The sequence below is a fragment of the Pezoporus occidentalis genome, unplaced genomic scaffold, assembly GCF_034315485.1.
Source record: "Pezoporus occidentalis ecotype Australia unplaced genomic scaffold, CSIRO_AGI_Poc_V1 ctg21, whole genome shotgun sequence".
Classification (NCBI taxonomy): Eukaryota; Metazoa; Chordata; class Aves; order Psittaciformes; family Psittacidae; genus Pezoporus; species Pezoporus occidentalis.
The window spans coordinates 2,081,125-2,108,921 of NW_026913964.1; the positions used below are offsets into that span (position 1 = coordinate 2,081,125).

The 27,797-nt window shown below is 43.8% G+C and overlaps 1 protein-coding gene across 7 annotated transcripts in view; it reads right to left on the reverse strand.

The window, feature by feature from the left end:
- The window catches only part of SMOC1 (SPARC related modular calcium binding 1), a 138,608-nt gene extending 112,196 nt beyond the window's left edge, over positions 1-26,412 (reverse strand). For 6 of the 7 annotated variants that reach the window (XM_062619183.1, XM_062619179.1, XM_062619182.1 and 3 more), the window contains exon 1: positions 26,169-26,412. In XM_062619183.1, the coding sequence (XP_062475167.1) occupies positions 26,169-26,276 (108 nt within the window). In that variant the 5' untranslated portion in view covers positions 26,277-26,412. Of the gene's footprint in view, positions 1-24,768; positions 25,939-26,168 lie in introns of those variants that run through there. The other variant, XM_062619180.1, reaches the window with a different exon arrangement.
- Positions 26,413-27,797: the final 1,385 nt, after the last annotated feature.

Genomic DNA, 27,797 nt, shown 5'->3' on the forward strand with positions numbered 1-27,797 from the left:
CACCAAGAGCAGCAGTACTACAGACCTGAACACACTGCTTTTCTCGTTCATAGTCTAGTTTCACTAACTGGAAGACAGGATGCAAGAGCCACAATCTGCCCTGAAAGAAATATATACCACACTTGAACTGCAGAGGTATCACTAAAGGTCTGTTTCGAGGCCCCTAATAAGCAACTGATCATAAGCTCCCATAATAACTTTCTTCACAGATGTTCTGACTACTGAGCCAGGTATTTGTACTACCCTTTAGCAATGCCCATGTATGCAAATGTATGTTTATCCAAATACAGACCTTACTTTCATTTTCTGTCGAGTCAGATATTATAGAATTAAACCAGCAGTCAGAAAACCATAGGTAGTTGCATGGAAAACAATTTCCATAAGTCATGGCAACAACAAAACTTAACAAGGGAATTAGTTTGTGGTTTTTCCAACAGCTTGCTTGTGGGAGGATTTACTCTATGGTCATCATTAGCAGAACCATTCACTGACCTCTAGATTTCCTCCCTACACACTGTCTGCACTGGGTTCAACTTCTGGAAGAGTATGTGTGTCCTAAGTACAGGGAACTGGGATTCTCAAGTCCACTGACCTCTTCAGCTTACCAAGTTTAAGTTTTCCTTGTTAAGAAAAGCAGAGCAGTGTTGCCTGAGAAAAGCAAGTTACTTAGCCTTAACGAAGTGATAGTAGTAATAAATTGGGAACACCAGAGAAATCCTGTAGCTTTTGACTGTCTTACATGGTGACAATATGTGGCACCAGCTTGGTGTTCTAGCCTCAGAGGCTAAGCATTAGCATGGAGCTTCAACTCAGCATTTAAGAAAAGAATATGATACCTGCAAAGAAAACTTGCAGCAAAAACAAAACTGAGCGTCAGGAAAGAACTGACAGAGCTTTTAAGGGGAGCTGGCAGAATGGCAAAGGAAAGCCCAGTACAAAAGACACAGAATATTTAACTGCGAAGCTCTATCCTAAGTTTGCACAAGGTTTTCAAAACGATGTCCACAACAAAGGTTATATTAATTACTCTCATCTCTAGCAAACCCAAATATGGTTTATCAGGAATGATCTCTATCTGCTTGAGTCTTTCAGTCCAAGTCCCTTGTCCACAATCTTCTGTAAGATTCAGCTCCTTGCATTTTACAATAAAGAGGAAACAATGCCAAGAATAAGCTTTTCACTTTCTGAGATGTTTTTGAAGCAGAAAGGACAGCAAATCTAGCACCAAGGCAGGTCACAGATAGTATCACTCATCTAGCTCTTACCTCCCTCCCCCTCTGTAAGAACTGTTATATGGCAAGCATGTGCTTCTGCAGCAAACCAGTATAGCAATTACCATGAATTCTGTTTCAGACACTTAATGCCTATAAATAAGCAGCCCAAAATAACTGAGGATTACAGAAAATAGTGAGAGACTACTGCCATCTCAGGCATTCAGATAACTTGTTAGGCCTCTTCAGCTGGTAACCTACAGGCTGCACCCACTCCCCAACACAGCCGAGTAATCTCTTGCCTCTCAGCAATATTACTCTTTGCTCTGGGGTGCAGCAACATGATGCTGAGGGAAAAGGCAAGTTCTATCATATTAGCCTGTCCCTTGAATAATCAGCACTTCTGAGTGAAAGACTGTTGCTGTATACCAATGCAGTGGGAAGAGTGCTCCCAGTAACAGCTTCAGTACCCAGAAGCAAAGAGAGGGACACACCTGTGCTTCCTTCCCAAGGCATTGCTATTTCGGAGGCTGCAAACCAGCCTCAAGGCATCAGTGTGGGACTGCCTCAGGCAATCAGAGCCTTATGCACTAGATACACTCCCCTCCTCATTGCCCTCACTCTCAAGCCCTTCTCCATCTCCTAATGGCCAGTGGCTTCACTAGATACTACTCCCCTCATTCTCTCCCCAGCACTGGCATTCACCCAACCATGCGTTTCCATCTTGACCAGTCCAAAATCCTATTTGCTCTCTGAATTACAGGCAAAGGACTACACTTGCCTACATGAGCATCTTCATCAGGTTACTTAAACTCCAAGTTCACCTTTTATCTGAAATGAAATTGCTCTGGCACCCCTCTACTCCCCCAACCCCTTTTTCAGATTTATTAAAAAGCATGAGAAAAGCACTTGCCACATGAGTGACAAGGAACATTGTTTGGAGGAACAGTTTTTCAAATGTAAGAGCAAGAATGTACTCCATGTAAGTGAGGACATAAAAAACCTTCTAGTGTATATTATCCCAAGTTTTACCAGATTGTAGAAATGATGTTGGACAAGTTTCTTCTCTGTAGTTCCCAAACGGATACAGACACAAAAGCACCCCAGACATTCTTTGCTCTTGTTTGAGCTTTAAGGCACAGATTCTCTTAGGTGCTGTACAACACATAAACAAGAATAATCTGAAGTCCTGTTTAAGAATAAGAATGGCGAAGATCCCATCAAATTCAACAGGATACATACTTGGCTACCTCTTACAAAATGAAGAAGACCTATTAAAAATATCAGTCTAAAACATCACCTGTTCTCTTGGCAGGGCCTGAAAACATCCCTCATTAACTGGAAATTGCAGTAGACATTGCCAACAGCTGTTTAATGGAGAATATATTACAAACATGCTGTGCAGCTTCAGAAATTTTGCACTTCTAAGACTTCTTTTATCTGTGGACTACAGCATGTTTACTAGGAGAAAGGCTCCACCACATACCTGTAAGGCAGGCATTAACCCACCCGAGGTGAAAAGCTTTAGAGATGGTAACTCACTCAAGTTCACAAAACAAACCAGTAGAAAAGACAAGAGAGCACAGGCTATCACCATTCTCCAGGCCTCGAAAGCTATTCTCCCCGAGCCTCCAGTCGTGTTCATAGTTACCCACCAAAAGCACATCCAAGAAGAGTACAGTAATGCATCACTGTGGTTAGATGCAGTATGTAGTTAACTCCTTACACCTCAGAGCTCTTTCCTCTTACCTTTGAGCAATTATAGCTGTGAAGGAAACACAGGCTTCACTTGTATGTAGTGTTGAACTATAAGGAAGCACTTGCTGGTACAGCTTGGCTATCTAACATAGGTAATGAACAAATACATTGGATGGAAGTGAACGAAATAGCACTACTGCTTTCACCTAATCAGTACAGTGAGCAACATTCAATAGTGAACAGTTAAACAAGAATTTATCACTGTTCTTTTATACCACTGCATGAGTTGTCCCTCACTAGCGACAAGAGAGAATGCCACTATGCATTGTCTGAGATTTTTCATCCAACAAGGAAAGGTTAGGTAAAGATAAGCAAAAGGTGGTACAAAAGCTAGACTCAGTCCAGTTGAGTGAATATATGACATGCTTATCCTGGAGTTGGTTGTCTGGGCTTTTAAAGAAGTTACATGTAAACTAATCTCTTAAGTCTAAGAGTTAAGTGGAATTTGAGACTCAAACCCATGCAGCTGTAACAGTAACATGCTACAGTTTTCCTTATAAGATTAAGTTATAACTAACCTCATTAGTAGCTTACTTAAAATCGTAAGAAGCTGACCCTCAGTAGAGAAGGGGCAAGTTATTCCTCTATTGGCCTAAAAAGGCCCGCTCCCTCTCCCACAATAGACAGTACCTTCCCCCTCAAAGGAGAGGGGTCAAAACACAGGAGAAATTCAACACTAACCTGATGCTCCAAGTTTGACAGAGAGACTTAGATTGTCCATATAAGACTCTGGAGCTTTCCATCACATTTGAAATGTTTACTCATTGTTTGAAATGCTTGAAAATCCTCTTAAGTTACCTAATCACATCCTGTGACAAGCTGAAGATACTTGACATTCCTCCCTTCCCTTTCCCCACCTTTGGGGCAAGCTAAGTGTAAACATGGCACCAACCCAACTACAGCAGAGCTAAGTACCATTTAGGATCTCAAAGGAGTACCCTGTGCCCTCAGAGGTTAGCACAACACAGGAGGTCCAGGCACTGTCCCTTCCCATCACCTGACTGGCCTGCTGGATATAAAGCATTGGGAGAGCAATGAAGAATGAGTTTGCTTTCTATTCCAGTGCTGCCACTTCCTCTAAACTGCAAATCTAGAAACACATGGCAGCTCCTTTGTAAAAGAAAAAATAATCACTCATCTACCTAACTAGGAATGGGAAAAGTATAAGCCCCCCCCTTCTGCCCCCCCTCCCCAAAACAAGCAATGGGGCAGCATATGCAAAAAGGCAGAGACCCCCTTCAGATTCTCATTTTACAAGGGGCAGACAAGAGAGGAGCCAGAAAAAGTAGCCAATCTGATGTGGCATTTAATTCTCAAGATGACTTAGAGCCTGCAAAGATTCTTCCTGAAAATTTCAGGGCAATTCCTTTGGACTGCTCCCACTCTGAAAATCTGTGGCAGAATATACACGCTGCTGACAATCCAGCTTAGTATACTTATGATAGGAGGAGAAGATCAAGTAAGATTGCTGTTAACATCACTCCCTTTCGCAGAGAAACCCACTCAGATGCTGACAAGCCCAAAGTTAAAAACATCAGATCTGAGGCATGTACCTTTGTGAAAGACAAACAGATACAGGATTTGGCAAATGCACCCACGCCAGCTCCTCAAAGAGACTACAGAAGTTGCATGCCAGCTTCAGCAACTGTTTTGCAATCGCAGTATTACTCCTCCCTATTCAGCACAGGAGCGTCCACCAAGTTCAGTATCAAATGGGACTGGATAAATTCAGGAACAGGTAGTATCCATGATAAAACCAGAAGATGAAGAGCCCAATTCAGTGCTTAATCACTGGAGTACAGATCTGATGAAACAGTGGTTGAGAGCCTTAAAGGATTCCCTCACCTGCTAAATAATGATTCCATTGCTAAACCTGAGCAGAAACCTCATGAGTTTCTATCTTTACCCTGGACAAATCCAGATTGTACAGACCAAAGCAGCTGTTAGCATCTACTTAACCCCTTGGACATCTAGCCGTGTCTGCACAGAAGTACTACATGGCAAGATAACTTCAGATACTTTGGAACTAGGAAATACGAAGCTGCAGGAGGCATGATAGGCAACAGAGAGACTTACACAAAGTCTGTTCAGCAGCTTTATTATCTTCCTACTGAAGTAAACAAACCACTGAACTGAAAAAAAGAAGGATCAGGCAAGTATTTTAGCAGCTATACATCCACTGTATTAGTATAGGACAAGGTATCCTTAAAGTTTTTTCCAAGCCTGTGATATACTTCATTGAAAAGTTACTCAAGATCCTAAGCCTAGTGAAATTAAATCCTTCAGTTCCTGGGATAAAGCCTTAACAAACTGGGAGAGCACCACTTCAAAGAACACAATCTAAAGAGAAAAGACAAGTCTTGCTGCATTTTAGGCTTTTTTTTTTTTTTTTAAACCATATTGAAGCTATTTAGGAGTTCTCTAACTTAAAACACAATCTGAGAAAATTACCAGAACAGAGATTCTCCAATCCACAAGCACACTCAGATGATACTAAGTCTTCAAAAGCCAGATGAATAACCCAATCTTTGTTCATTCAGTACAATCTACTAACTACAGCTTCCACTGCTTTTATTAATTGCTTCCAAAGGTAATTGCTCAATTTCCAGTTCAAAGCACTTTATACTAAGCATGCAAGAAAGCCATCTATGAGATACCTTATCAGTATGCTGTACACCAATGCATACACCTCCAAATGGCACAAACAACCAATTAATTATATCATTGGTCAGGCAGACTATTCAAGTGGAATTAAAGCATCTAATTAACTTTCACCAGCAACATACAGAATGAAAGTTGTACCACTACATCATTATTAGAAGCCACAGTAAATTTAAAGATCAGATTTAAAGGCAAGAGTCTTGCAAGCAGTTTTGATCTTGAAAACTCCTTAAGGCATATTCCAGTTTTGCTTCTTGGATGTAAGCAAAGGCAGACAGCCTACTTGCCACAAAACACCTTTTTTACCCTCTATAGCCACACAAACACTGAACATCCCAGATTTTACTCTTCAAAAGAGCAAGAAACAGAGAGCACTCAGGCAGCAGTATTTGAGGCTGTTAGGAGCTCGCACCTGTAGCTGATTTGCTCATACAAACCTCCCACTGCTCTGAGTCCCCAAGCCTGTACAGTCTTCCAAGGCTCTTGCAGTGTAGACAGTGGCATGCAGTTTATTCCCACGGTGTGAGGTAAAACAGGGTTTAACCTCGCACTGCTGATGTGGTTCTGCACTGTGTAGTTCTGAAAGTCTGTCTTGACTAGCTTCCTATTTTAGTGTCAGACCATCTGATTCTTTTCTTAAAACCCAGGCTCCTACAGAAGAGAATGTTGAAACTCTTCTGCAGCTGGCATCTCAGAGAAGGCTTATTCTCAGCCTGAAAGGGCAGAAGCACCCCTGATCTCACTTATGCAATGCTTGCAGAAGTAATATTTAAATAACTCAAGCCGGGAAGTATTTCCTGGATGTTTTCCGTTGTTCCCCCTCCTACAGTTAGAGCATAGCGGTGCCCCTAGAACACAGACCTCCGACTACCTCTTTCTGTTGAGCAAAACACCCGAGGTTGGTGTTCGAGGTAACAAGCCAGCCATTCCTTCTACAGGTAAAGCCACTAGAGGGCATTGACAATTACTGCGAAAATGGGTTTCAGTGTGAGAGACAGGCCTTGCCCTATGCTCTATAGGAAAGTCAGAGACTTTTGAGTTGAGAAAGCCAGTATTGAAGTCCTCTGCTCACAGGGATCTCATCGCCACTTGGATGCTCATGCCTAGAACACCAAAGACATCCCATAGTTATCATAACTACCTTAATGCAAGATTATAACCCTTCACTTCATCAAGTATCTTCCCACCCTGGCACACCACTACGTATGTTGGTCAAGTTTTTGCCATCTCATTTGAATTTTTTGGTACTTTGGAGGACAAATCATTTCTGAGCATTCTCTGCCCCATCTGCAGACATTAATGCTGTCTTCCTCCCTTCCAGGTTAAGTTCAACACTGATACATGTTCCAGACCTACTTTCCTTATTCCCATCAAGTGCTTTGTTCACAGTTGCAGCATGAATGCTTTAACACACCATGTTTACATACACTGCAAACCTAAACAAGGAGAACTGAAAGCAACTGACAATCCTGCATTCAGATTTAACAAGCAACAGATGAGCAGAGAAGCCACGCACTCAGATGAATTATCTCTATTTCAAGCTTGTTCTTAAATATTTGACAATGGAGAATAAAAAGCAGCTGTCAAGAACCTTGCACAAGTTGGCCACGGAACTTAATAGCAAAGAGAATGTAGATGTTAAAAGCCCAGATTAAAAGTGTGTCCTAGCTAGGCTAAATCTAGTTCATCATACTCATACCTAAGGGCTCAGAGTTTCCTTTTGCTGTTCAGACAAATATCTTTCAGGGTATAAACTGGACCAAACCCATTCATGAAAACCATTTGAAAATTCAGCTTCCAGTTCACTACACATAACTCTTCCAGATTCTGAGGAGCCACAACATTCTCTTAAGTGCTGCTTCACATCCAACTTGAAAAGAGCTTGTCTAGGGCATCACACAACAGTGTCATTACCAGTGTGATACAATCACATTATTCCAGGAGTTGCATCTTGCCCTTGTGCAGTTCAGTAAGTGGGGTTACACCATGACAAAGGATGACACTTTATAGCACTTCCAGGAAGTCCACCCAGCTCCAGAAAGTCCAGGCAATACCTTTATCTGATCATAGGCATGTCTTCTACAGTTGCTGGCGAAAGTGGGCATCCTTGCAGACTTAAAAAGTACACAAACAATTTGGATCTACCCACACTACTATACCAGGTATGGAGGAGGGAAACCCTCCAGACAAGTGGCAGGATAAAACTAATTATAATGCTAAACTTGGAACATATAAGTTACCCCAGATCTCTGCTGGAGAGATGTATAGTTTTCTGTTAGTAGATAAGTACTTGTAGATAGCCACTATAGATGCTTATAACAAGCCTGGACAACTCTGGTGTTCAATTTTACCTATACAAGTTGCAGTGTAGGTAGAAAGCTCTGCCAGCACAGGACACCAGCAAAAGTATTCCTATTTTAAAAGCAGAGAGATTTGCCTTCAGCTGAAGTTAGCCAAGACATCTTAACTATTCTCACATTGAACTGGTCTTCCTCATTTCACATTAGCAAAGAAATAATTTACTATTGCTTTGAGATATATACCCTATTCAAGGGGGTGGGGGGGAATACATCCTCCCCATTCAACAAGCTTTATGCAGAGCTTTAGCCTACCTTATCTTTAAAAAGCTAAAGAAATGGTTTGTCTTATACATCCTTGAAATTAAAGTTACTCCTCATGCATGTAAGACTGCACTTGCACTTGGCAGGAACATCACACCAGAGCACTGCAACTCTTCACACAAGTTGGGGTGGAGTGGGGATCTACTATATTTTTTTTTAGTAGATGTCAACATTTGTTCCTATTTGCTGCTATCATGGTGGGTACAAGTTATGGCTTTGCTAAGGAGACAAGGGTAGGAAGCATAACTGTAAGTATAACTCCCAAGCATTCTCTACAGGACAGGAAAGCAGTGTTTTATCTGCACTGTTTAACTTGTAGCAGAGACTCACAGCTGTAATGCCTTTTTTTTTCACAGGGACTATATAATAGGACAGCATTAGAGTTCGTAACTAGCACTTCCAGGCTTTGCCCAGAGCTCTTAAGCACAGGTCTAGGATTTACTGCACATTGTGTACCTACTCAGTGTTCATAAGTCACATTATTGCCTCTTGCTCATGACTAATACCAGGTACTATTACTGAACCAACATCTCCAATCCAGTGATGTGCAAACAGTCCAACTATGGGTGATGGCAAGAGCTAATAAACTGGTCTTTGAGAGCAGGTAAGTGTCCTGGGTTCAGCAGTAGCTGTCATGTTTCTCCTTCTTGGTAGCTGGTGCGGTGCAGTGCAGTTTTTCGACTTGCGGCCTGGGAACAGAGCTGATAACAATGATGTTTTGGTTTGGCCAAGGACTTTGTGAGCCTCATGCTCTGCCAGGGAGGAGGGGAAGCCAGGAGGAAGCAGAGACAGGACACCTGACCCAAACTGACCAAAGAGATATTCCATACCACAGCACGTCATGCCCGGGATGTAACTGGGAGTTAGCCGGAATGGCTGGGAGTCTGCAGGGTTAGAGGAGGTATGGGTTGGTGCTTGGTCGGGCCTGGGGGATGAGTTATCGGTTGGCTGGTGGTGAGGTGTTGTATTCTCTTCCCTTGTTATTTCCTTTATCATTGTTATTATTGGTGGTAGCAGCAGTGATTTGTGTTATACCTTAGTTACTAAACTGTTCTTATCTCAACCCATGGGAGTTGCATTCTTTTTGACTCTCCGTCCCTCCGGGAGCAGGGGGAGGGCAAGAAGTGGGGGGAAGTGAGTGAACGAATTGCCTGACTGGGTTTAAACCACAACAGTAAGACACTGGGCTTCTGAAACAGGAGACATGCACCTACTATCAATGTCAATTGAGTGTCCAGTCTCCAAAAGGTAAGTTGCAAACAGCCACAGCTTTTTTAATCACTGTGCTTCTAGAGATTATTCCAAAAGTTAGCCTTATTCAATTCACTAGTATGTTGCAGGACACAAACAGCTGAATTAGCCTGATAACTAGAAGTGCTAAGCTAGTATAAACAGAAAGATCCCATTTTCTGCATGGTGCATCCCTACAGCCAGCACAGGCCGGCTATCAGGCACTGAAGTACAATGAGAGCTCACGTAGTCTCAACTACTAAGAGATGTCACTGCTTCAGCCAGGAGTCTAGAGCTGTGTAAACTGCCTTCAGTAGCTGTCCTTCTTCCAGACTTGACCACCAAGGCAAGTGACTAAATCCAGCTCCAGCCATACAACTGGCAGGCAAAATTTGTCAGCCCTGTCACAGGACTAAGTTGTCTGGCTGTAGCTCACAGCAGACCAAAGCAACAAGTTCAACACACAGAAGAGGATCAGAAAACACACTCAAACATGGGCTTGGAGACAACAGTATGGATGCAACATAAATGATTGTTTATGGGTTGAAATGACAGGAAGCTGTTACAGCTCAAAAGTACACACATAAGCTTATTAACTGGCAACAATCTTAACTGAAGCAGTGGTGCTTCTACAGATAGGACAATTTTTAATTTTTTTTTCCATAATTGCTTTATTTTCCTTAAAGCTTGTACTTTACACAAAATCCTGCCAAAAGGCAGCAAGCAATGCAAGAAAGGAAGTACAGTTTTATTAGTGCTTTAAAGTGTAAGGTCAGTAAGTGTTTATGAATTACTGCAGTAGCACAGCCTTCATGAGGCTTTGAGAAACAATTTCATAGTGACCTAAACCCTCAGATTAAAATGTTACAGAAGTTGGCAGGCTCTGGAAACTTAAAGTTTATTTTTATCCTGTTTAGTGACTGTGACCAAATTGCTGCTTGCTGTCCAGCAAAAGACATAATTTAAAGACAACTATCAAAGAAAAGTTTTAGCCTCAAGCAACAGTAAAAAGAGCTTTCTAAGAGATAAGAGAAGACATTTTTGTCTTTGACGTACAGGATATTTAAGTTGGAACCTAAGTATTTGGGCAGTATGTTTTCTCTGTTCAAGTTCGTATTCCTTTCCACCATCAAGCACAGAGCACTAGCACTATTACATGTCAAGTTTCAGCACCTGCAACTTGAACTCCAAGAGAAAAAAAATGCTCACAAATTAAAACTGGTGTAAACTTTTATCATGATTCTATCCCTCAATTGACAGCACTGACATAATACTAGCTAGGCTTTTTACTGTTAAGTGCCAAATATATTGTATTGGATTTTCTTGATAAGGTTTTGGTAGCAGGTAGCTTCTGTAAGGTGTAAGGTGGCTTCTATGATAAGCTACTAGAAGCTTCACCCACATGTCCAATAGAGCCAATGCCAGCTGTCTCCACAATGGACCCACCAGTGGCCAAGGCTGAGCCCATCAGCAATGGTGGTAACACCTCTGGGATAACATGGTTAAGAAGAGGAAAATATTACTGTGGAGGACCAGTTGCAGCCAGAGAAAGAGTGAGAGTATGTGAAAGAAACAGCTCTGCAGACATGAAGGTCACTGAAGGAGGAGGGAGAAGAGGCACTTCGGGAGCTGGAACAGAGGTTCCCCTGCAGCCCATGGTGCAGACCACAGTGAGGCAGGCTGTGCCTCTGCAGCACATGGAGGTCCATGGTGGAGCAGGGGATATCACCTGTGGAGGACCTCTCACTGGAGCAGGGGGATGCCCAAAGGAGCTTGTGACCTTGCAGGAAGCCCACGCTGGAGCAGGCTCCTGACAGGACCAATGGAAAGAAGAGCCCATGCTGGAGCAGGTTTGCTGCAGGACTTGTGACCCCATACGAGCACCCACGCTGGAGCAGTCTGTTCCTGAGGCCTGCACATCATGAAGGGACCCACACTGGAGCAGTTCATAATGAACTGCAGCCCATGGGAACGACTCACATTGGCGAAGTTTGTGAAGGACTGTCTCCCATGGAAGGGACTCCAGGCTGGAGCAGGGAAAGTGTGTGAGGAGTCCTCCCATGAGGGGAAAGGAGCAGCAGAGAACATGTGATGAACTGACTGCAACACCCATTTCCATCCCCTGCCTTGCTGAGGGGGAGAAGGCAGAGAAACTGAAAGTAGAGATAAGAAGGGGGGGGGGGGGGGGAAGGTGCTCTTAAGATTTGGTTTTATTTCTCATTATCCTGCTCTCATTTGGTTAATATTAAACTAATTTCCCCCAGCTGAGCCTGTTTTGCCCATGATGCTAACTGGTGAGTGATCACTCCCTGTCCTTATCTCAGCCTGTGAGCCTCTCCTGATATATTCTCTCCTCTGTCCAGTTGAAGAGGGGAGAGATAGAGCAGTGTTAGTGGGCACCTGTTGTCCAACCAAGGTTAACCCACCACACATGCTCTCATCAGGGAATCAAAGCATGGGGGTTTGTCCATATCCAAGGGTGCACAACACTAGATCCAGATGCTATATCGATGCTCCTATAAGTTTCCCAGGTTGAAGTTTGTGGGGAGTTACAAAATCTGGCAACTCCTCTTTCGGAATTTAGTACCAGGACTAGTAATAGTACTTCTTCCCATTAACTGTGTGCTCTCTTCCCCTTCCAAAGAGGGAAAATTAAAAGCCAGTCCCTAGGTTTGGCTGCAACAGCATTGCAATGCCATGACAGATTTTTAGAGGCTCCTTAAGGAGCCATAACCAGCAGAAATTAATAGCATGTAGGTGCTCAAGTTCCTGTGGGATTTAGCACACATCACCCACCCAACTCACTGCCAGAGAACTCACATCAGTACCCTGTGATCTAAAGCTTCAGTAGTTCGTAGAATCCCAAAGCACTTCTCAAGTAAGGTGATCAGGCCTTCCCTTACTACGGAAGTCACACAAATGTCTGCAAAGCAGCTATTCACAATCAGTACAGAACCACAGTACTCTAGAAGCAGAAGCACTCATATGGAAAAAAAAAAAAAACAGAACAGCACGATCAATACTGAAATCTACATTCATGTGGGAACAGAACCTGAAAGTACTCAGCCAATCTGATGCTACATCTTCAAAATATTAACAACACTGAGAGTGTGTTAGACTACAGCATTTGAGTATAGGTGCATTGGTACCTTTTGCAGCAAAACCATACACAACCTCTACAAGATATCCACACTGCCTCGAAAAGAACTGAAACAGCTGACTTCAGGGCACAACCAGTTTGACTGATGTGTGAACTCCCTCTTGGTGGTACTTCCAGAAGCAGAGACACATCATTGCTGACTCTACTGGAAGCTTTCAAGACAGCACTGATTCTTCAGCCTGTAGACCAACAGTGTAGAACCTCACCCAATCAGCTGCATTGGGTTTGTGTGGCAAGGTTTTGGTAGCAGCATGGTGCAGAGGTGGCCTTTGTGAGAAGTCAGTGACTGTCCTGTGCTGGACACAGCTGTTTCCACAACACACCCACTGCAGACCGAAGTTAAACCCATCAGCCAAGATGACGATGCCTCCGGAAACATACTTAAAAGGCAGAATGTCACATGGCAGGGGGGAAGTGAGAAGCCACAGTACCAAAAAAAGTCAGAGAAAGAGGTGCTCTAGATGCCAAAAACAGAGATTGCTCAGTAGCCTGCCAAAGAGACCATGGTGGAGCAGGCCTATAGAGGGGATGCCACAGCAGAGCAGCTGGATATTTCCTGAAGGAACCTGGAGCCCACAATGCAGCATATTTTTCTGGAAGATTTTAGTCCATGGGAAAGACCCATGCTGGACCAGGGGAAGAAGTGAGGAGGCTCTGGCAGCTGCGCAAGGTCAGCCAGCCACACCAGCAAAAAGAAAAGAAGAAACCCTTTTAATTTGCAGATTTCAGGCACCATTCTCACACTTTAGCTAAGAACTGCCCATGCCATTTGGTCCTGTGGATGACTTAGTGCCATCTTGCTTGTCATTAGAGGTGACTGTAGCATAAGCAAGACCTAAGAAATAAAGGGATTGTTTGAAATCTAGAAAGGAAGCTTTCCCTAGCATAAACAAATAAAACAGCAATTAAAGCAACCAAAGGAAGGAATGGGGAATTAAGTGAATGCAAATGATTAATTACAGTTCTGTTTAATCTTGTCATGTTGACTGACAGCAAATCGGAGGTTCTGAGCTCTCCCATCTTTCCAGGAGAACTGTTGACCTTTCAGACTGATAAAGAAACATCTGCCTTTTGTTTTTCTTTTCTACCCTAAGAGCTCATAGTGCAATTACCGGAGTGAATTCCAAGCTTCAGCTAAGGCAGACACTTGCCAGTTATTTATTCAGCCCTCCACAACTGCTTCTTTAGTAGGTTAGAGTATTTTTGAATCACAGCCATTTGAGTTTTAAAATGGGATGACTTTATAATCTCACTCAGTTTCTACAGAGACTTTCCCCCAGAGGCGAAATCACACTTAAAGGGAAGCTTCCTACAAAGTTAGGCTCACCGTCTGAAAGCAGTAGGTCCAACTAAAACTGTTCAAGCTGAGCAGCCTCTGCATACAGCCCTAGATTTAACATAGATGTTGCCCCATAACACATCTAGAATATTTCCAAAAGCCAGATGTACATTTTAACCATCATCAGTTGATAACAAGATGACATAAGTACCAGCAGCTTTCTCCGCAGAAAATAACCTAACACGTGTCTTCCTAAGGTAAAGGGAAATTTCCTGGTGCTTCCCCCTTCATTTCAGGGATCTAGAGCCCCAAGCCACATGCTCAAGATTAATAAAAAGCCAGAAAGCAGCTTGACAAGAGTTTCAGTTAGAGTTGATACTGCAACCACAGCAAAAACAAGGACAGATCTGGGGAATGAGAAAGAAGAAAGTACTTCCTACTCTTTGGGAAACAAATTCTTCCTCAGATCCTATCCCCTGCCTATAAGAGGTTTGCTCTATTCAGAGTTAGCAAATCCTACTGCAATTTAGTACAGGGCATTAATTAAGCAAGCTTCATTGATGTCAGCATTTACTAACTTAAGACAGCATTCGTATCTTGCTGAATCCAGTAGTGACTTCATTCAGTTGCTTTATGTAAACAACACCAAGCACTGGTGTCAATCACCTCACAACAGAACAGATGCCAAGAGAGTCTTGTATTTTTACATCAGCATCTGCTGGGGAAACAAAAGCCACTAGCATGTCCCACTAAAGCAATTTTAGATAAGTATGGTTCTACCCATCTGAACACTGGCATGAGATTTAACAAGATTATCGTTTCTCACTTGATCCTAATTGGTTGCCTTAGGAAATGCATGGATATGTATGAACATTAGTCAGCTATGAAGTGAAGAGTTTACACACTCGGCTTAAGTTGTTTGTAGTAATCCCTAGGTTCGCTTTCTAATAAATACTAACCAGAGTCAAGCCAAAGATAACGCCCTACTTTGTCCTCTTAATCTGAGGTGACCTCATCATGTCTATCATCAGCCTTCTGGCACTTCCTGAGTAGAAGTGCTTGTATTCTCCATGGTTTCATGCAAGGTGAAGAAAAGGAAAGAGAAGTGAAAATCATCTTTAGCTTTTGCTCTGACATGCTGCACTTAATCACTGCACTGAAAGGTTGGCTACATCTCTACACCTGAGAGGAGTTTATCAAAGCTGAACAAACTGAAGGAAAGCATGTCAGGTGGAAAATATATGTACAGTTTAACTTGATTTACCTGTCCCAGTGATTTCCAAAGAAAAACATGAATTCCTGAAGTTAGACTCATCTTTGCCAGGAGGAAGGCTTCAGGCAGGGTTCAGCAAGAACTACCAAGTTCAGAACTGTTCTCCCATTCTCCCTGCCCTTCCTGAAGGGAGGACACAGGGTACACATCTCTGTGGGTATGGAGCATAGTTTGACAGAAGTCTGGACATAAGCAAGAAAGCTAGTCAGAAGCTTTTCATCTATAGCTATTCTCAAAGTGACACTATCAGTGGGCAAGTTAAGTTGGAAGTAATTTTAGTGGAGACTCCCCACTTAAGGTCCGATGTGGACATTTTCTTAAGAAAAGCAGTAATGAGCTAAGAGTTGTATGGGACACCTGAGAAGGTATCAAGTTTAGCAGTAAGAACAGTTACTGTGATACGAGATCTTCCTTTTTCTAGTGTAGGGAAAAAGAGATATGCCTTTGGAACTCAATATTCTTTGCTACAGGGAAAAACCTGCTGACAGCTAAAGTTTCTTGTGGTTTTTAAAGTTTCAATTAAAATCAAATCTTTCTCTTCACAAACTGCATGGGATCTTCCTACTGAACTCTTCCCATCTATTCTGGCGCTCCTGTGCAGGGCAGAGGAGAAAGTCCCTGGGCTAGGTGAAGCAGCTGTGGAAGCTTTTTTGGTTTTAGTTTGTCCTCATGCCAGCAGAACTAGAAGTAAATCTTGGAGACTTAAGTAAATTCTTAGGGTTCCAAAAGGAAACTTAAAAACTTCATTTACTTCTGACGCTCACCAGCTATTCAAGCTAGATCAGAGTCTCAAATCTGTGGGCTTAAGATGTGTTGTCATACAACTAGGTCAATCCAGAGATGCTAAAAGGCAGGTTTTAAGAGCAGTCAAATTTACACAAGTGTGGTAGGTTTTTTCCTCCCACTCAGTTCCAACTTCAGCACCAAAAAACACTGGTGTTCTAGAAAGCACTACTTTTACAGAGTTTCTCTGAAGTTCATACTATAGGCAAAGCTTTATTTGGAAGCTGGAACTGATGGTGTTTTTTAGGGGGGGTTTAAGTTACTTTCACATAAGAACCACACAGACATGAATCAGGATAGCTTCATCCTCTTAAGATAAGAGCTAACATAACTACATTACAGATGTACATCAACAGATTTTACAAACAGAGCAGATGAGCTAAGGTGCTTTGTCCTATGGGTGCTTTTACATCCAGAATAGAAATCTGCAACCCATACACTCCAGTATGTTGATGAGCAACAGCTAATTTCAGTTCCAATACTGCTGCCAAAGTGCTTCAGGTAAAGAAGCACTTCTTTTGTGGTAAAGAAAGGCACAACTTCTTTCTGTTCCAAATCCAGCTGGTCTGGAACTCCCTTAGGTATCTAGCATTCACAGTAAAAATCCTGAAATTCAGATAGTCTCATTGACAACAGAGGACAAAGACAAGAAAAGCATCAGCAGCCCTAGTTTCACACTGATTGATTCCCACTCCCCATCCTGTTTATCCTCAAAAGGCACCTATACTAGTGACAACATGGCAAAAGTTGACTAGTTACTTAAAGCTCCATCAGCCACCTTAATGTAATCCTGATTTTCAGGGTGTTGAAGTTGAGGGGAGTTCCTGCAGTTAGAGTTGAACAAACCTGCAAGTTTTAAGGGCAGTAGCTTAGGTGACACTAAGTCCAGCAGAATACAGTTTTTTTCTGCCAACACACTTGTTATTTCAGGGGAAGTGAGGAGAGGACAGAACCTGGCAACCTTGGAAAACTTAAGTCTTTAACAGATGCAGGCAGTAACACCAGAGCACTTTGGATCTAACTGGCCTGCCTCAATTTAAGAGTCCTTCACTTAAAAAGGAAAACCACCACCAAGTTGGAACATAAAGCACTTTCAGGGTTCACTGTGAAGAGAATGCTCCCCTCCCTGGAAGCTCCTAAAAATGAGCATCCAAAAAAATTAATTTAGGCTGACATACTTCCAGACAATGGGTTTAACCATCATTAATACACTATCACCGAAGTATGTTTATGTCCATCTTATTAATGTCTGTAGAAATTGCAGCTACTGCTCCTTCTACAGTTCAGGTTTAAACTAGGAAGAGTAAAATGAGTGAAAGACCAATTACTGCCACCAAGAAAACATCCTGCCTCCATGCAGCAGAGTATCACTGGCTCTACAGAGCACCTAACAAGTTGAAGCTCTGACTTTCAATCCTGCACCTAAAGGTATGATTCCTGCTCCTAAAAATGCTGGCTGTACCTGGGTAATAGTACAGTTGTAAAGACAGCTCACAGACACTGATGACATAGGAGGAATACTGGTAGCAACCCTGATAAAAATTCATAGCAAATTCCTTCAACACTTACCTTCTTATGGAAAGCAAGAGCCATTCATTAGGAAGCACAGCCACCACTGAAGTATTTTTCTTCCACCATTAGGTATTATCTATTCAAATAAGCAGTTGCCACTTTGCCAGCACTTCAGATTTTACCTAGAAAGTGCAGGATGGCATCTCTGGAGTAACCTGAGGTCTTTGGGTACAGCATCATTCTCTTACAGTCAAGAAGTAAACCTGTAGACTTGTACACATGAGCAGTGTACTTAAGATACCTCATGGCAATTGCTTTCAGAAGCAGGATAAGTTAAGCTCCAGCACGGTAGATTTTTGCACCTTGCATATTTTTCAGGACTATTTCAGATGGATTGCATCTGAGGGCAAATACCACCAGCAGCAGCACCAAGAATCCAATTGGCTACAGTTTACCATAACAGCAGGAAGATATGGCTGCAGTACTGCATTGCTGCCTTACATCAGATCCCTTACCTAACAGAACTCCAAAGCCTTGGAGGTAGATATTGGTATTGGTTTTAAGTTTAAAGGGTGCAAGAAGTTCTTCCAGATTCACAGATTTTTAGATTAAGACACAGAAATGGAAACAATAGCAGGCAGTGTCTAGAATTGTGTAGCAAAAAAAGCCATGTTCATTGCATGAACAGCCCAGTTCATTTTATACGTTATCAGTCTCATGGACTTCAGCCTTAGAAGTACTTTGTCTCCACTAAGACAGAGAAATGTACACATTAAAACTCACCTTTCACTTACAAGTTTGGAGCAGATTACCCTCTAGTGTTCCAGATACATGCACGTTTTTAAAAGCTACTTTTGTACACAGCTTATCTACTTTTGCAACACCTGCCTGCTCATTTTTAAAAGCAGAGGAATAAGCCAAATGCAAACCAAGAGTTACCACCCTTACGCATGGCAACTCAACCAGAATCAGAAGTAGCTACTTGGCTCAGACTCAAACCCCTTTATCTGGCCAGTATCCACAAACTCTAACTCATTTAATATTCTCCACTTGGAAATTACAACCAAGAGCTTCTGGCTTTTTAGTTCTTAACTTGCACCTCATTCCACCAAGTATTTGTGTAAGCCTAAGTGTAGATTGCATGTAAATCTGCTTCAAAGAAATGGGAAGAGAAGTGGTTTGATGTACCAGCTAGAGTAGGTTCTTTAATCTTCCTGCTACTGAACTATCATGCTACTGATACTGCAACAAGAGATTATCATCCTATCTGCTTCTGCCTAGTGTGTATCTGGTACACACAGAAGCAAGATCTAGAGATAGTGTACATCTGGACACCTCTCCTAGGCATGTGTCCTTGTTGTATTTGAAAGGATACCATTACCTTTACCAGGTTTAGCACCTAAGGATGCTTCCTTATCTGTTTGATTTCTGGTTCGCTCTCCCTCTATATCAGAGGTAACCACGCTGCTGCTTCTGCAGCCCAAGAAGCAGCCATGAGTCCACTCAGTTTCAACACAGCCATAGAACACAAGATAGTTACCTTTACATTAAGGCTGCATTGTTTTAATTTGCTGGAGTGTCAAACCTTAAAGTATTAGAATTGCAACTGAAGGATCAAATTATCTCATATTTCAGATTCTCTGTATAACCAAAGAACAAGTTCCTAACCCAGAATTCTGGAACTCCACAAGAGTACAGAACAAGCACTATTCCATGCATCAAAACAAGCCTAAGTATAGCAGCTACGCTTGTGAGTAGACTCTTCTCAACAGAAAGCAGAGTATAGCTTCCCCATGCAATTTAAGTGATTGATCTCAACCACAGAACAGGGAAGAGAGCAGGGATGGACAAAATTTTCCACATCCCTTCCAGTCTATAACCTAGCTAATACAGAGGACTGGTAGCCAAGAGAAACTCTGAAACAGAATCTGCCCACTAAGTGTTTGGAAGCTCTCCTCTCTATTTGAGGATCGGCACTTCCCTCTGGATACAGTTCCAAGTATCATTAACTGGACCAGTGGCCAAGAAAAACCCAGGAAAGGAAGTTATTTCATCTGTCTTACTTCCCCATCTTCCTTATTCCTATGCACCTTCCCTTGTGTACTTCCTAACATTCTTTCCATCAAAAGCTCACCCACGAGTAAGCCCTCACCTTTATCACCAATTCAACCTCAGCTTGAAGCAAATATCTCAGTGGCAGAACACCAGTCTTCTTCCACTCTGAAAAAGGTGAAGTTACATTCTTTCACTTTGCCATAGGACTCAGAATAGGAAAAATATTAGGCTAATGATCCTCTAAAATTAAATTTGATCCAGTACTAGACCGACAAGGGCTATCATTTAGTCTCCTGGGCCAGTCTCAATAAATTCAGTTTATGCCTTGCACAGAAAGAATGGTGCATGCATACAGTTTGCTTCTTCCCCCTTAGCCACTCCAAGTCAGTGTCTGGGGCAAGACAACCAGTTTACAGAACCATGACACATGGTCTGAGTCTGTACTCGGGTACTGAGCAGCATGGTACTCTGTGACACTCACCCATATATTATTGCACTGCTCACATCCATTCATGTTCTTCATCCAGAGGCAGTAGTCTCCTCAGGAACTCCAGCTCCAGCCCAGGAGAGGAGTCTGGGTGTCCATGGAAGAGGAAGTTATCTGCCTACACACACCAGTTTCTGTATGGCTTCCTTCACCTGCATGGAAGAGTCTGCCAGCAGCACTGGTGGGCAGCTTGTCTAGGCTTTGCTGCCAGACTTCACTCAACAAAGCCCTGAGCCAACCTTTAATGATACAGCCTCTGTTCCTATAGAAACCAGTGTTATGTTCCCATCTCTAGGCACAGGCCTTGAGGGGAAGCATCTAAGCTTGCTTTCATTTCACACCTACCATTCACTTCCCCACTGCATAGCTACGTGCCACTCCAAATGAGAACACCTGTCAGTGGGCCCTCAAAAGCAGCTGGCTCAGACACAAGCCAGTGGGAGGCAAAAATGCACAAACCCAACATGCAGGCTTGTCCTCCCAAGCAGGCTACAGCCAGAAGACTGCCAGGGAAGAGTCTGACAGTGTTTATGGAAGGTTATGGGGGCTTCTAGGCCACTGGTCTGAGAACAAGAATACAACTGGTTGAGAGAATCCAGCACTAGAAACATCTGGCAGGACAGCCTTCCACCAAGGCTGTTACTGCAGGCTGCCATTGGCAGTAAAGGCATCACACAGAGAAAGCTTCATGGGATTCATATGTTAGCTGCTGAACACAAATACTAACTGCTCAAGTGAGCCAGTCAGAAGAGGGAGACAGTTACATACCACATTCATCACATCGTGTAAGCAAGTACCTCACACTGACCTCAAACCTTACCCAGAAAAGTTCCAGCGCAGAAGCGATGCACCCACAGCAATGGTAGCCTTCAGTGCTGGGGCAAAAACTTCACAAATGGAAGAGTTTCTCATAAACAAGCATAGGAAGCCTAAAGCCCTAACAATGCAAGGACAGTAGTTAAAGTTGTAACACAACAAAAAGTAGGTTTCATAGTTCAAGTTGCAAGTTGTAACGTCTGCTTCTCTGCCAGAACCTCACTTGATGACCAAGCAGTGAACTACCACCTCTGCACACCAAACTTGACTCAAGGTCTGCTGTGCCACCAAGTCCCTGGATGTTGCGTCAGCACCAGGGACCTCATGGCAGCTGCCGGAGGGCTCTGACAGGAAACCATCATGCTGTCACACAGAGACAGTGTGACAGTCAGCACAACAGCCTTCGGGGATTAGCTTCAGTTTCACCTGCATTGCTTCCATGTTTAGATTTTAATCTGAGCATGAAGTTTATTATGCAACACTTCACTACACTGTCAGATGTGCCAGCCCCAGAAGAGCTGGGGATTCAGCAGCCAAGCAGGAGACAAATGGGGTTTTGTTTGTTTGGGTTTTTTTTTTGACATAGTAATGTCACAATTAGTTTGAGATGGCAGGATAAGAACATCTAAGATGTTTAAACAGCAGTATTAATATTTCAGAGCTACTATACCGCTGAAATGAAGTTTACAGTCATCTTACCAATTGCTTCAGGCCATCTGGAAATGAAAGATGCCAAGACAGCATCTGCTCTGCATTGATGGCAGTGAAGATTACCTTAGCACATGACTAGTGCTAGAAACTTGAAAACTAGTCCAAGAGGTTATCACTGTAGGTGTTCCACCAACTAAACAGCTTGCTGCCACCACCAGCAGAAATACACAAGTAGTTTCCTTCTCTGTAACAGTTCTTTTGGTGGCCAGAAATCTTTCATTAGCAGCAGATCACCATTAACATGAGTGAGATATTCTCATAGCCAACTCAGAAGCTCAGGCAGTTAAAACACCAATTCTAAGACTACACAGAGCAAGTTGGATCCTACAGTGTTTTTGCCATTTAGAACAGGACCCACTATTTCAATACTAATGTATTGTAACAATGTTTTAATAATTTGCCATACAAGAATTAATACCTTTCCTCAACACAGTTGAATAATGTATAAAAAGAAAGATCAGTTTCTCTGGTATGTATTAAAGAATTCAGCTGTCTAACATTCAAGGTTTAAGTAGAAACAAGGAGAAAGAGAAATAATTAGCATAGCTCTATGTACAATTACAGCTTCCATTTAAGCAAAAACATCTCTCACTGAACTAAAACAGTGTATCTGTAACCAAAAGCTCTTTGCCATAGAGTAACAGATCTGCCCTGTTAGGGGATGCTTTTCTAAAGACTTGCATTTGGGTACTTATCCTTCATTAAAATAAATCTCACCAACAGTAAGGTAGTCTAAAACATTAAAGCGCTTCAGATTTTACTTAGCAGTATAGACTTTTGCAATGCAGAGTGATAATAAAGCTCAAACCAAGAAACAAAAATGAGTCACTGAAAACCTAAGTTTTACTTATCTGCTCTAGATCTCCTTCATATGAAGCCCTCTGCTTTATATTTTTATCTTAAGTCTTTTTCCAATTTCTTCCCACCATGAAGAACAATCGCCCTAATTTTAACAGAGCATGTGTAAAGACATCTGCTTTGTGGAAATCTCTGTGCAGGGCTGCAGTGATAACGTACAGCAGAACACAGGTGCCTTGACCCAAGCTGCAATGCTGCTTGCTCCTCCATAGGGAATGGCAAAGCTGCAGGAGCCTTTTCAGCACTTTTATCATAGTTCTTATTTGGGATTCTAACTAGTAGCAGAGAATTCCCATTGCTCTGTGGCACTCCAGTTTATGCACTGGAATCTGCGGGTATCTTCATAGTTTTACTATCTACTACCTTCCCTTTACAACAGGACTGAACTGGAAGGTCGCTCCATCTCCAACCAGCATGCCTTTCAAGGAGGGATATGGCACATTTCCACGCATGAAACTAGGAAGAAAGTTATAGTGACTGCCCTTCCCTCCCATTTCTTAGTCCTCTGCAGTCACTGCAAGGTACAGATCCCAAATCTTCCAAAAATCCAAGCCAGTTCCTAGTACAGCTTTTCACTGCTGCAGTCCTCTTCTGTTCCTTCTGCAAGCACCATTTTCCTATACTAATATTTGTCATTACTACCAACAACAGTTCTCTGCCATAAATAGAGCAAGTTCATAATGGCCAGGCATTATACTCAAAAGGCAAGGGCACTGCAGAGATCTATCTTTCTGAACTAGAAAGACAAAGGTCACGATTTATTGTTTGGCTGGGGGGGGGAAACAGAGCTTAATGGCAAAATCCATTTAATCTGCTATGAAAGAATATTGCTCAAATGCACCACACAGTCGGAGGTGCAAGAGCCAGCCCAGTCAAGGTCCCCATCTATCACTTTGGGGTCAAGGAGGGGAAACAGCAAGACCTGGCTTGTCACACAACTCCAGATTTCATGCCAGCAGAGGCACACAACAATAGAAAATGAGTAGAAAGCAAAGCCTGATTATCTCTTTCCAGAAGGCCACATCCTTCAGACAGGCATTTTCCAGGTATAATCAGTTGATTGCTTCCACAGTCCTCTTTAGACCTACAAGAGTAGAAATGACCTAGCAATTGTGAAACATAGCAGAAACTTTTCTAGAGCATATCAAGTGAGAAAAGGAGTCACAAAACAGCCCTGGGCTTCCAAGTTATTTCTAGGACATCCATGATATTAGACTTAATATGGAGCTTTACTTAGGACAGCTGTTATTAACTGTCAGAGGGCCACAGCATAGGTACAAAAGCCAGATGTTTCCTACAGGTCACTCATGCTTCCAAGTCTAAGGGATTCATGTCACTGCTCGTAGGTTTACTGTAACAGGAAACAAGTTTGTACATCTTTTGAGTGACTGAAGTACCCCGGCAGGCCAGTAGATACAACTGCACTTGTAGTCTACCTCAGTGTTTAAGTAATTAGCTTGAGCTACCTCACTTTATCCAAAAGTTTGATCCCTTGTTGTCACAGGAGATCTAGATATACTTATTTCTCTTCAATACCCTTATTTTTTCATCATTTTTTGCAAACAGTAGCAAGCCATACTCCCCTGCCTATGCATCCAGTGACAACGCTGGCTGACTAGCTTATCAGCAACACTGCAGAAGTAAGAGGGAAATGCAAGGAGAAAGATCAAGAAGCTGCTTTAAGTGTTGTTGATGCTCATTTAAACTCATTGAGTAGGATAAAACACTGCTGTTCACCTTTAAAAGCATTTCAGCTTGCAGAAATTGTAGTTCTAGTGCTTACCATGAGGAAAAGTCTGAAACCATAAACATCATACTTAGCAATTGAAAACCCAGAGGATCAGACCCCAGAACCCCAACACTGACAACCACCCCCCCTCCAATCCAGGGAAGGTTCCTGACAAGAATAGATTCTGGGCCACAAGTCAGCATGAGAAACACTGGTGTAACTTGGTAATAGTCATAAAATTGAATAATAAAGAATTTCCTTGTGTACATTGGAACCTAAAGTATGGCACCTTTATACTAGCAACAACTTTACTGGCAATGTCTAATCACAAGAGCAGATTAATCTTAGGGGCTTATCATACCAGTCAACATGGTTGCAAATGAGTAAACCATACTCCCCACCTTCACATGCACTTAAGAATGACACTTAGAAGGGAGAGAAGACAGGCTTCACGAGTTAAACATCGTGGAAGTTCACAGCTTTCCATTTAAGAGCTCTTAAGTTAAAACTTTAAGAAGGTAAAACTTCAAGGCACATCCTTCTACATAACTGCAGACATTGACACTCACAGCTGATATTCTCCCCCAGTCACAAAGGGAGAAAGAGCAAAGTCAGTTCACTTACTTCAAGTAAAAAGTACATCAGTAGTCCTCTGTATTTGGTTTTCCACTCTCCTGAAGTAGCTCTCATTCCAAAGACGACACAGCACAGGGAGCAATTAAACTGCCTTGTAAAGTACAGTATATAAAAACAGCATACATGGAAACTGTTTGATAGACAGGCTTATTGTGCAATTATGCACTGCCATCAGGATTTTTTTATTTTGTTCTTTGTTTCAGTTGCTCTTCATTAAAGCACTTGGATGCCAGTGCTGGTGAGGGGCCATAGTCATACAGCCAGACTCTTACCACCTCAAAGCTCCTCTCTATCTGGCATCACGCCAGCTTTGAGGTTTATGTTTGATATCGGATAATGCAGATGCATGCATAAGCACCCCTATGTTTCCCCATCTTTTACAACAGGTCTCCAAGAGTTTATGGCACACACTAGTTCTGATCTGCCACATTCTAACAGTTGCTGTTACACATCTGGCTATAAAAGAGGCTACACAGCACAGCTGAACACAGGGACACTAGTGCAGCCAGTACACTTTCCATAGCTCTGAGAAGCACTTAATAACCAGCATGGTCAAACAGCACTTCTAGTAAAGAACTGTAACATTGCACTAAAGTCCGTTATTGTTATACTTCGGCTGAGTAGAGACTCCAAAGACTCCTGGTCTTGCCCAACCATGGTGTAAGTTAATTAGGTACATTTCATAGCGTTTCAGACTGATGGGTTAAGAATGCACATGGTCAATGCATCCAACATGCCTGCAGAGAGATCAAGTTTTTCCGCTTACCCAGAGCTGTGCTTTTATTGCAGCATTGGCTGAAGAACAGCTACTGTTTTGCAGCTTTATAATTGAAAGCTCTTGTGCTCCTCTGTCGTGGTGCTGCAGCGGTAACATTAGCTCACTGGGAGGACCATATTTAGAAAAGATGTTGGGTTCTCCCCCAGAGCAATGTAATAGTTGGGTAAGTGAAATTAACAGCCCCAGTAAGTCAAACACTGTCAGATTAAAAAAGCAGAGCTAGACTCCTACGGGGAGAAAGAAGTCTGGGCTGAAGGCATCCAGCTTTATTGCTGGGACTCATTTAATCCCTACTTGAGAACATAAAAAAAAGGAAAGTCCTAAAGCTATGTGCTGGGAACAGGGGCTACATCAAATGCAAAACCAGCGACATAAAAACACACCCTCCTTTTTTACCCCTGCAGTAAATACCAACAAGTCGCTCCGGTGCAGACCCTTCGTGCAGTCCGCTGGCACCCGGCTCCGACCGAGCGGGGAGGCCCCTGCAAGGGTCCGCGTCCACGGAAGCCGGTCCGGGGCGCACCCGGGGCTTCACCTGCGGCGCTGACAGTGCGCGGGGCGGGCGCAGGACAACCTGCCGCGGCGGGGCAGCCCCGCCGCCCTCACTTACCCGAGGCCCAGTGGCTCGGTGGCCGCGACCCTGAGGCAGATGCACGAGCAGCAGCGCCAGCAGGAACGGGCGAGCCCCCGCACAGCGCCAGGCCCGCGACACCATCATCCCTCGGGGCGGCAGCAGCGGGGTAGCAGAGGGACAGCGGCAGGGTTTCGCGTCCACCGCAGACAGCTCCCCCGGGCAGCCGCTCCTCGGCCCGGCAGTGGCGTGTCCGTTGGCGGGCGGCAAGCGCGGTGCCCCCGGCCCACTCGGGTGCCTCTGCCCTCTCCCGCCGCGGCAGGTTACCCGCCTCGGCCATGGGGATGCCCGTTATAAAGCCGGGGCGGGGCGGGGCCCGGCGCCACTGACTGCGGCGCGGACCTATCTAAGCGCGGCCGCTGCTGGCCGCAGCCAATGGCGGGGAGGCAGGGCCATCCGCCCCGCCCCGCCCTGCCAGCGCTCCCGGGCGTGAGGCAGGCGGCGCAGGTTGGCCCCGGGCGGCGCGGTGGTGCCGGCTGTCCAGAGAGGGGGGGAACTCTTTCCGCGTGTCTGCGGCACCTGGAGCGTCCGCTGCTCCGGTCCTTCACCGGCTGACGGCGTGCGCGGGTGCCAAGGAGCCCCGGCGGGGATGCGGGAGACGACCCGCCAGTGCGGCCGGCACTCGCCGAGGGCCCGCGCTGATTGCCCCTTCGCCCGCCCCACTGCCCTGCTGGGCGTCCCCGGCCTGTCGCTGGCATTGGCACTCACTGCGGAGCCCTGCGGCAGGGTCAGGCCAACGAGGAAGTAAATTTGGCGTAGGAAGTTACCTCACGGTCCATGTGCCGTTTTCCCTCGGTTCGGCACTCCTGGGCCAAGGCTGCTGTAGAAACGAGTCGCGTCTCAGACAGTGTAGGTCCTCTTGTCGCCCCCGTGCCGGGGCTCAAAGCATGGCTAACCCACAAGTGCAGAAGCTATCCGTCCCTGAAGATGTCCTGCTTACCCAACTGCAGAGCCAATTGCCCTATGTCACCTAGTAAAGCCTGGAGACCTTGCTGTGGAGGTGATGTGCTTGGGGTCTTTGCTAATACATACCTTGCACCTGGAAAACCATCCCAAGATCAAGTTTGGCATCTCCTTCTAGGCTGCATGTAGGTCCCAGTATGTCTGAGCATAACCAGGCACTTGACAATGAGAGGCTTGAGAAGAAAGTGAGTGTTACATCGCACAATAAGGCTCCAAATGTGGAACAGGAAGAAAATGAAGATGCATCACCAACAGTGCCCAGCCTCTGAACACATGTTTTTCTGATCAGGAGTTAAAGAGAGAGCAGTACCATGATAGCACAACTGCAGCAAGATGTAGACCCTGAGCAATGGAGGCAATGCCTAGCCTCTGTCTACCTGCTGAGAGACAGAGGTGTTTTGTGAACTGGACTGACTTGAATTTACATCAAGTCCTCCATTTTTAAGTTACGGGCATTACTTTGATGGAGGGCATGGCAGGGCAGAGGCCCAACATTTTATAGAACAATATGCATGGGAGGTCATTGCTGTGCACATAACAGTGCAATAACCTTTTCATCAGACCCTTCTGTGGTGCTCTGATGGAAACACTCAAGGCATGCAATTCTTCATAGAACATTGTTAACTTTCTTACTCAGTGACCTTA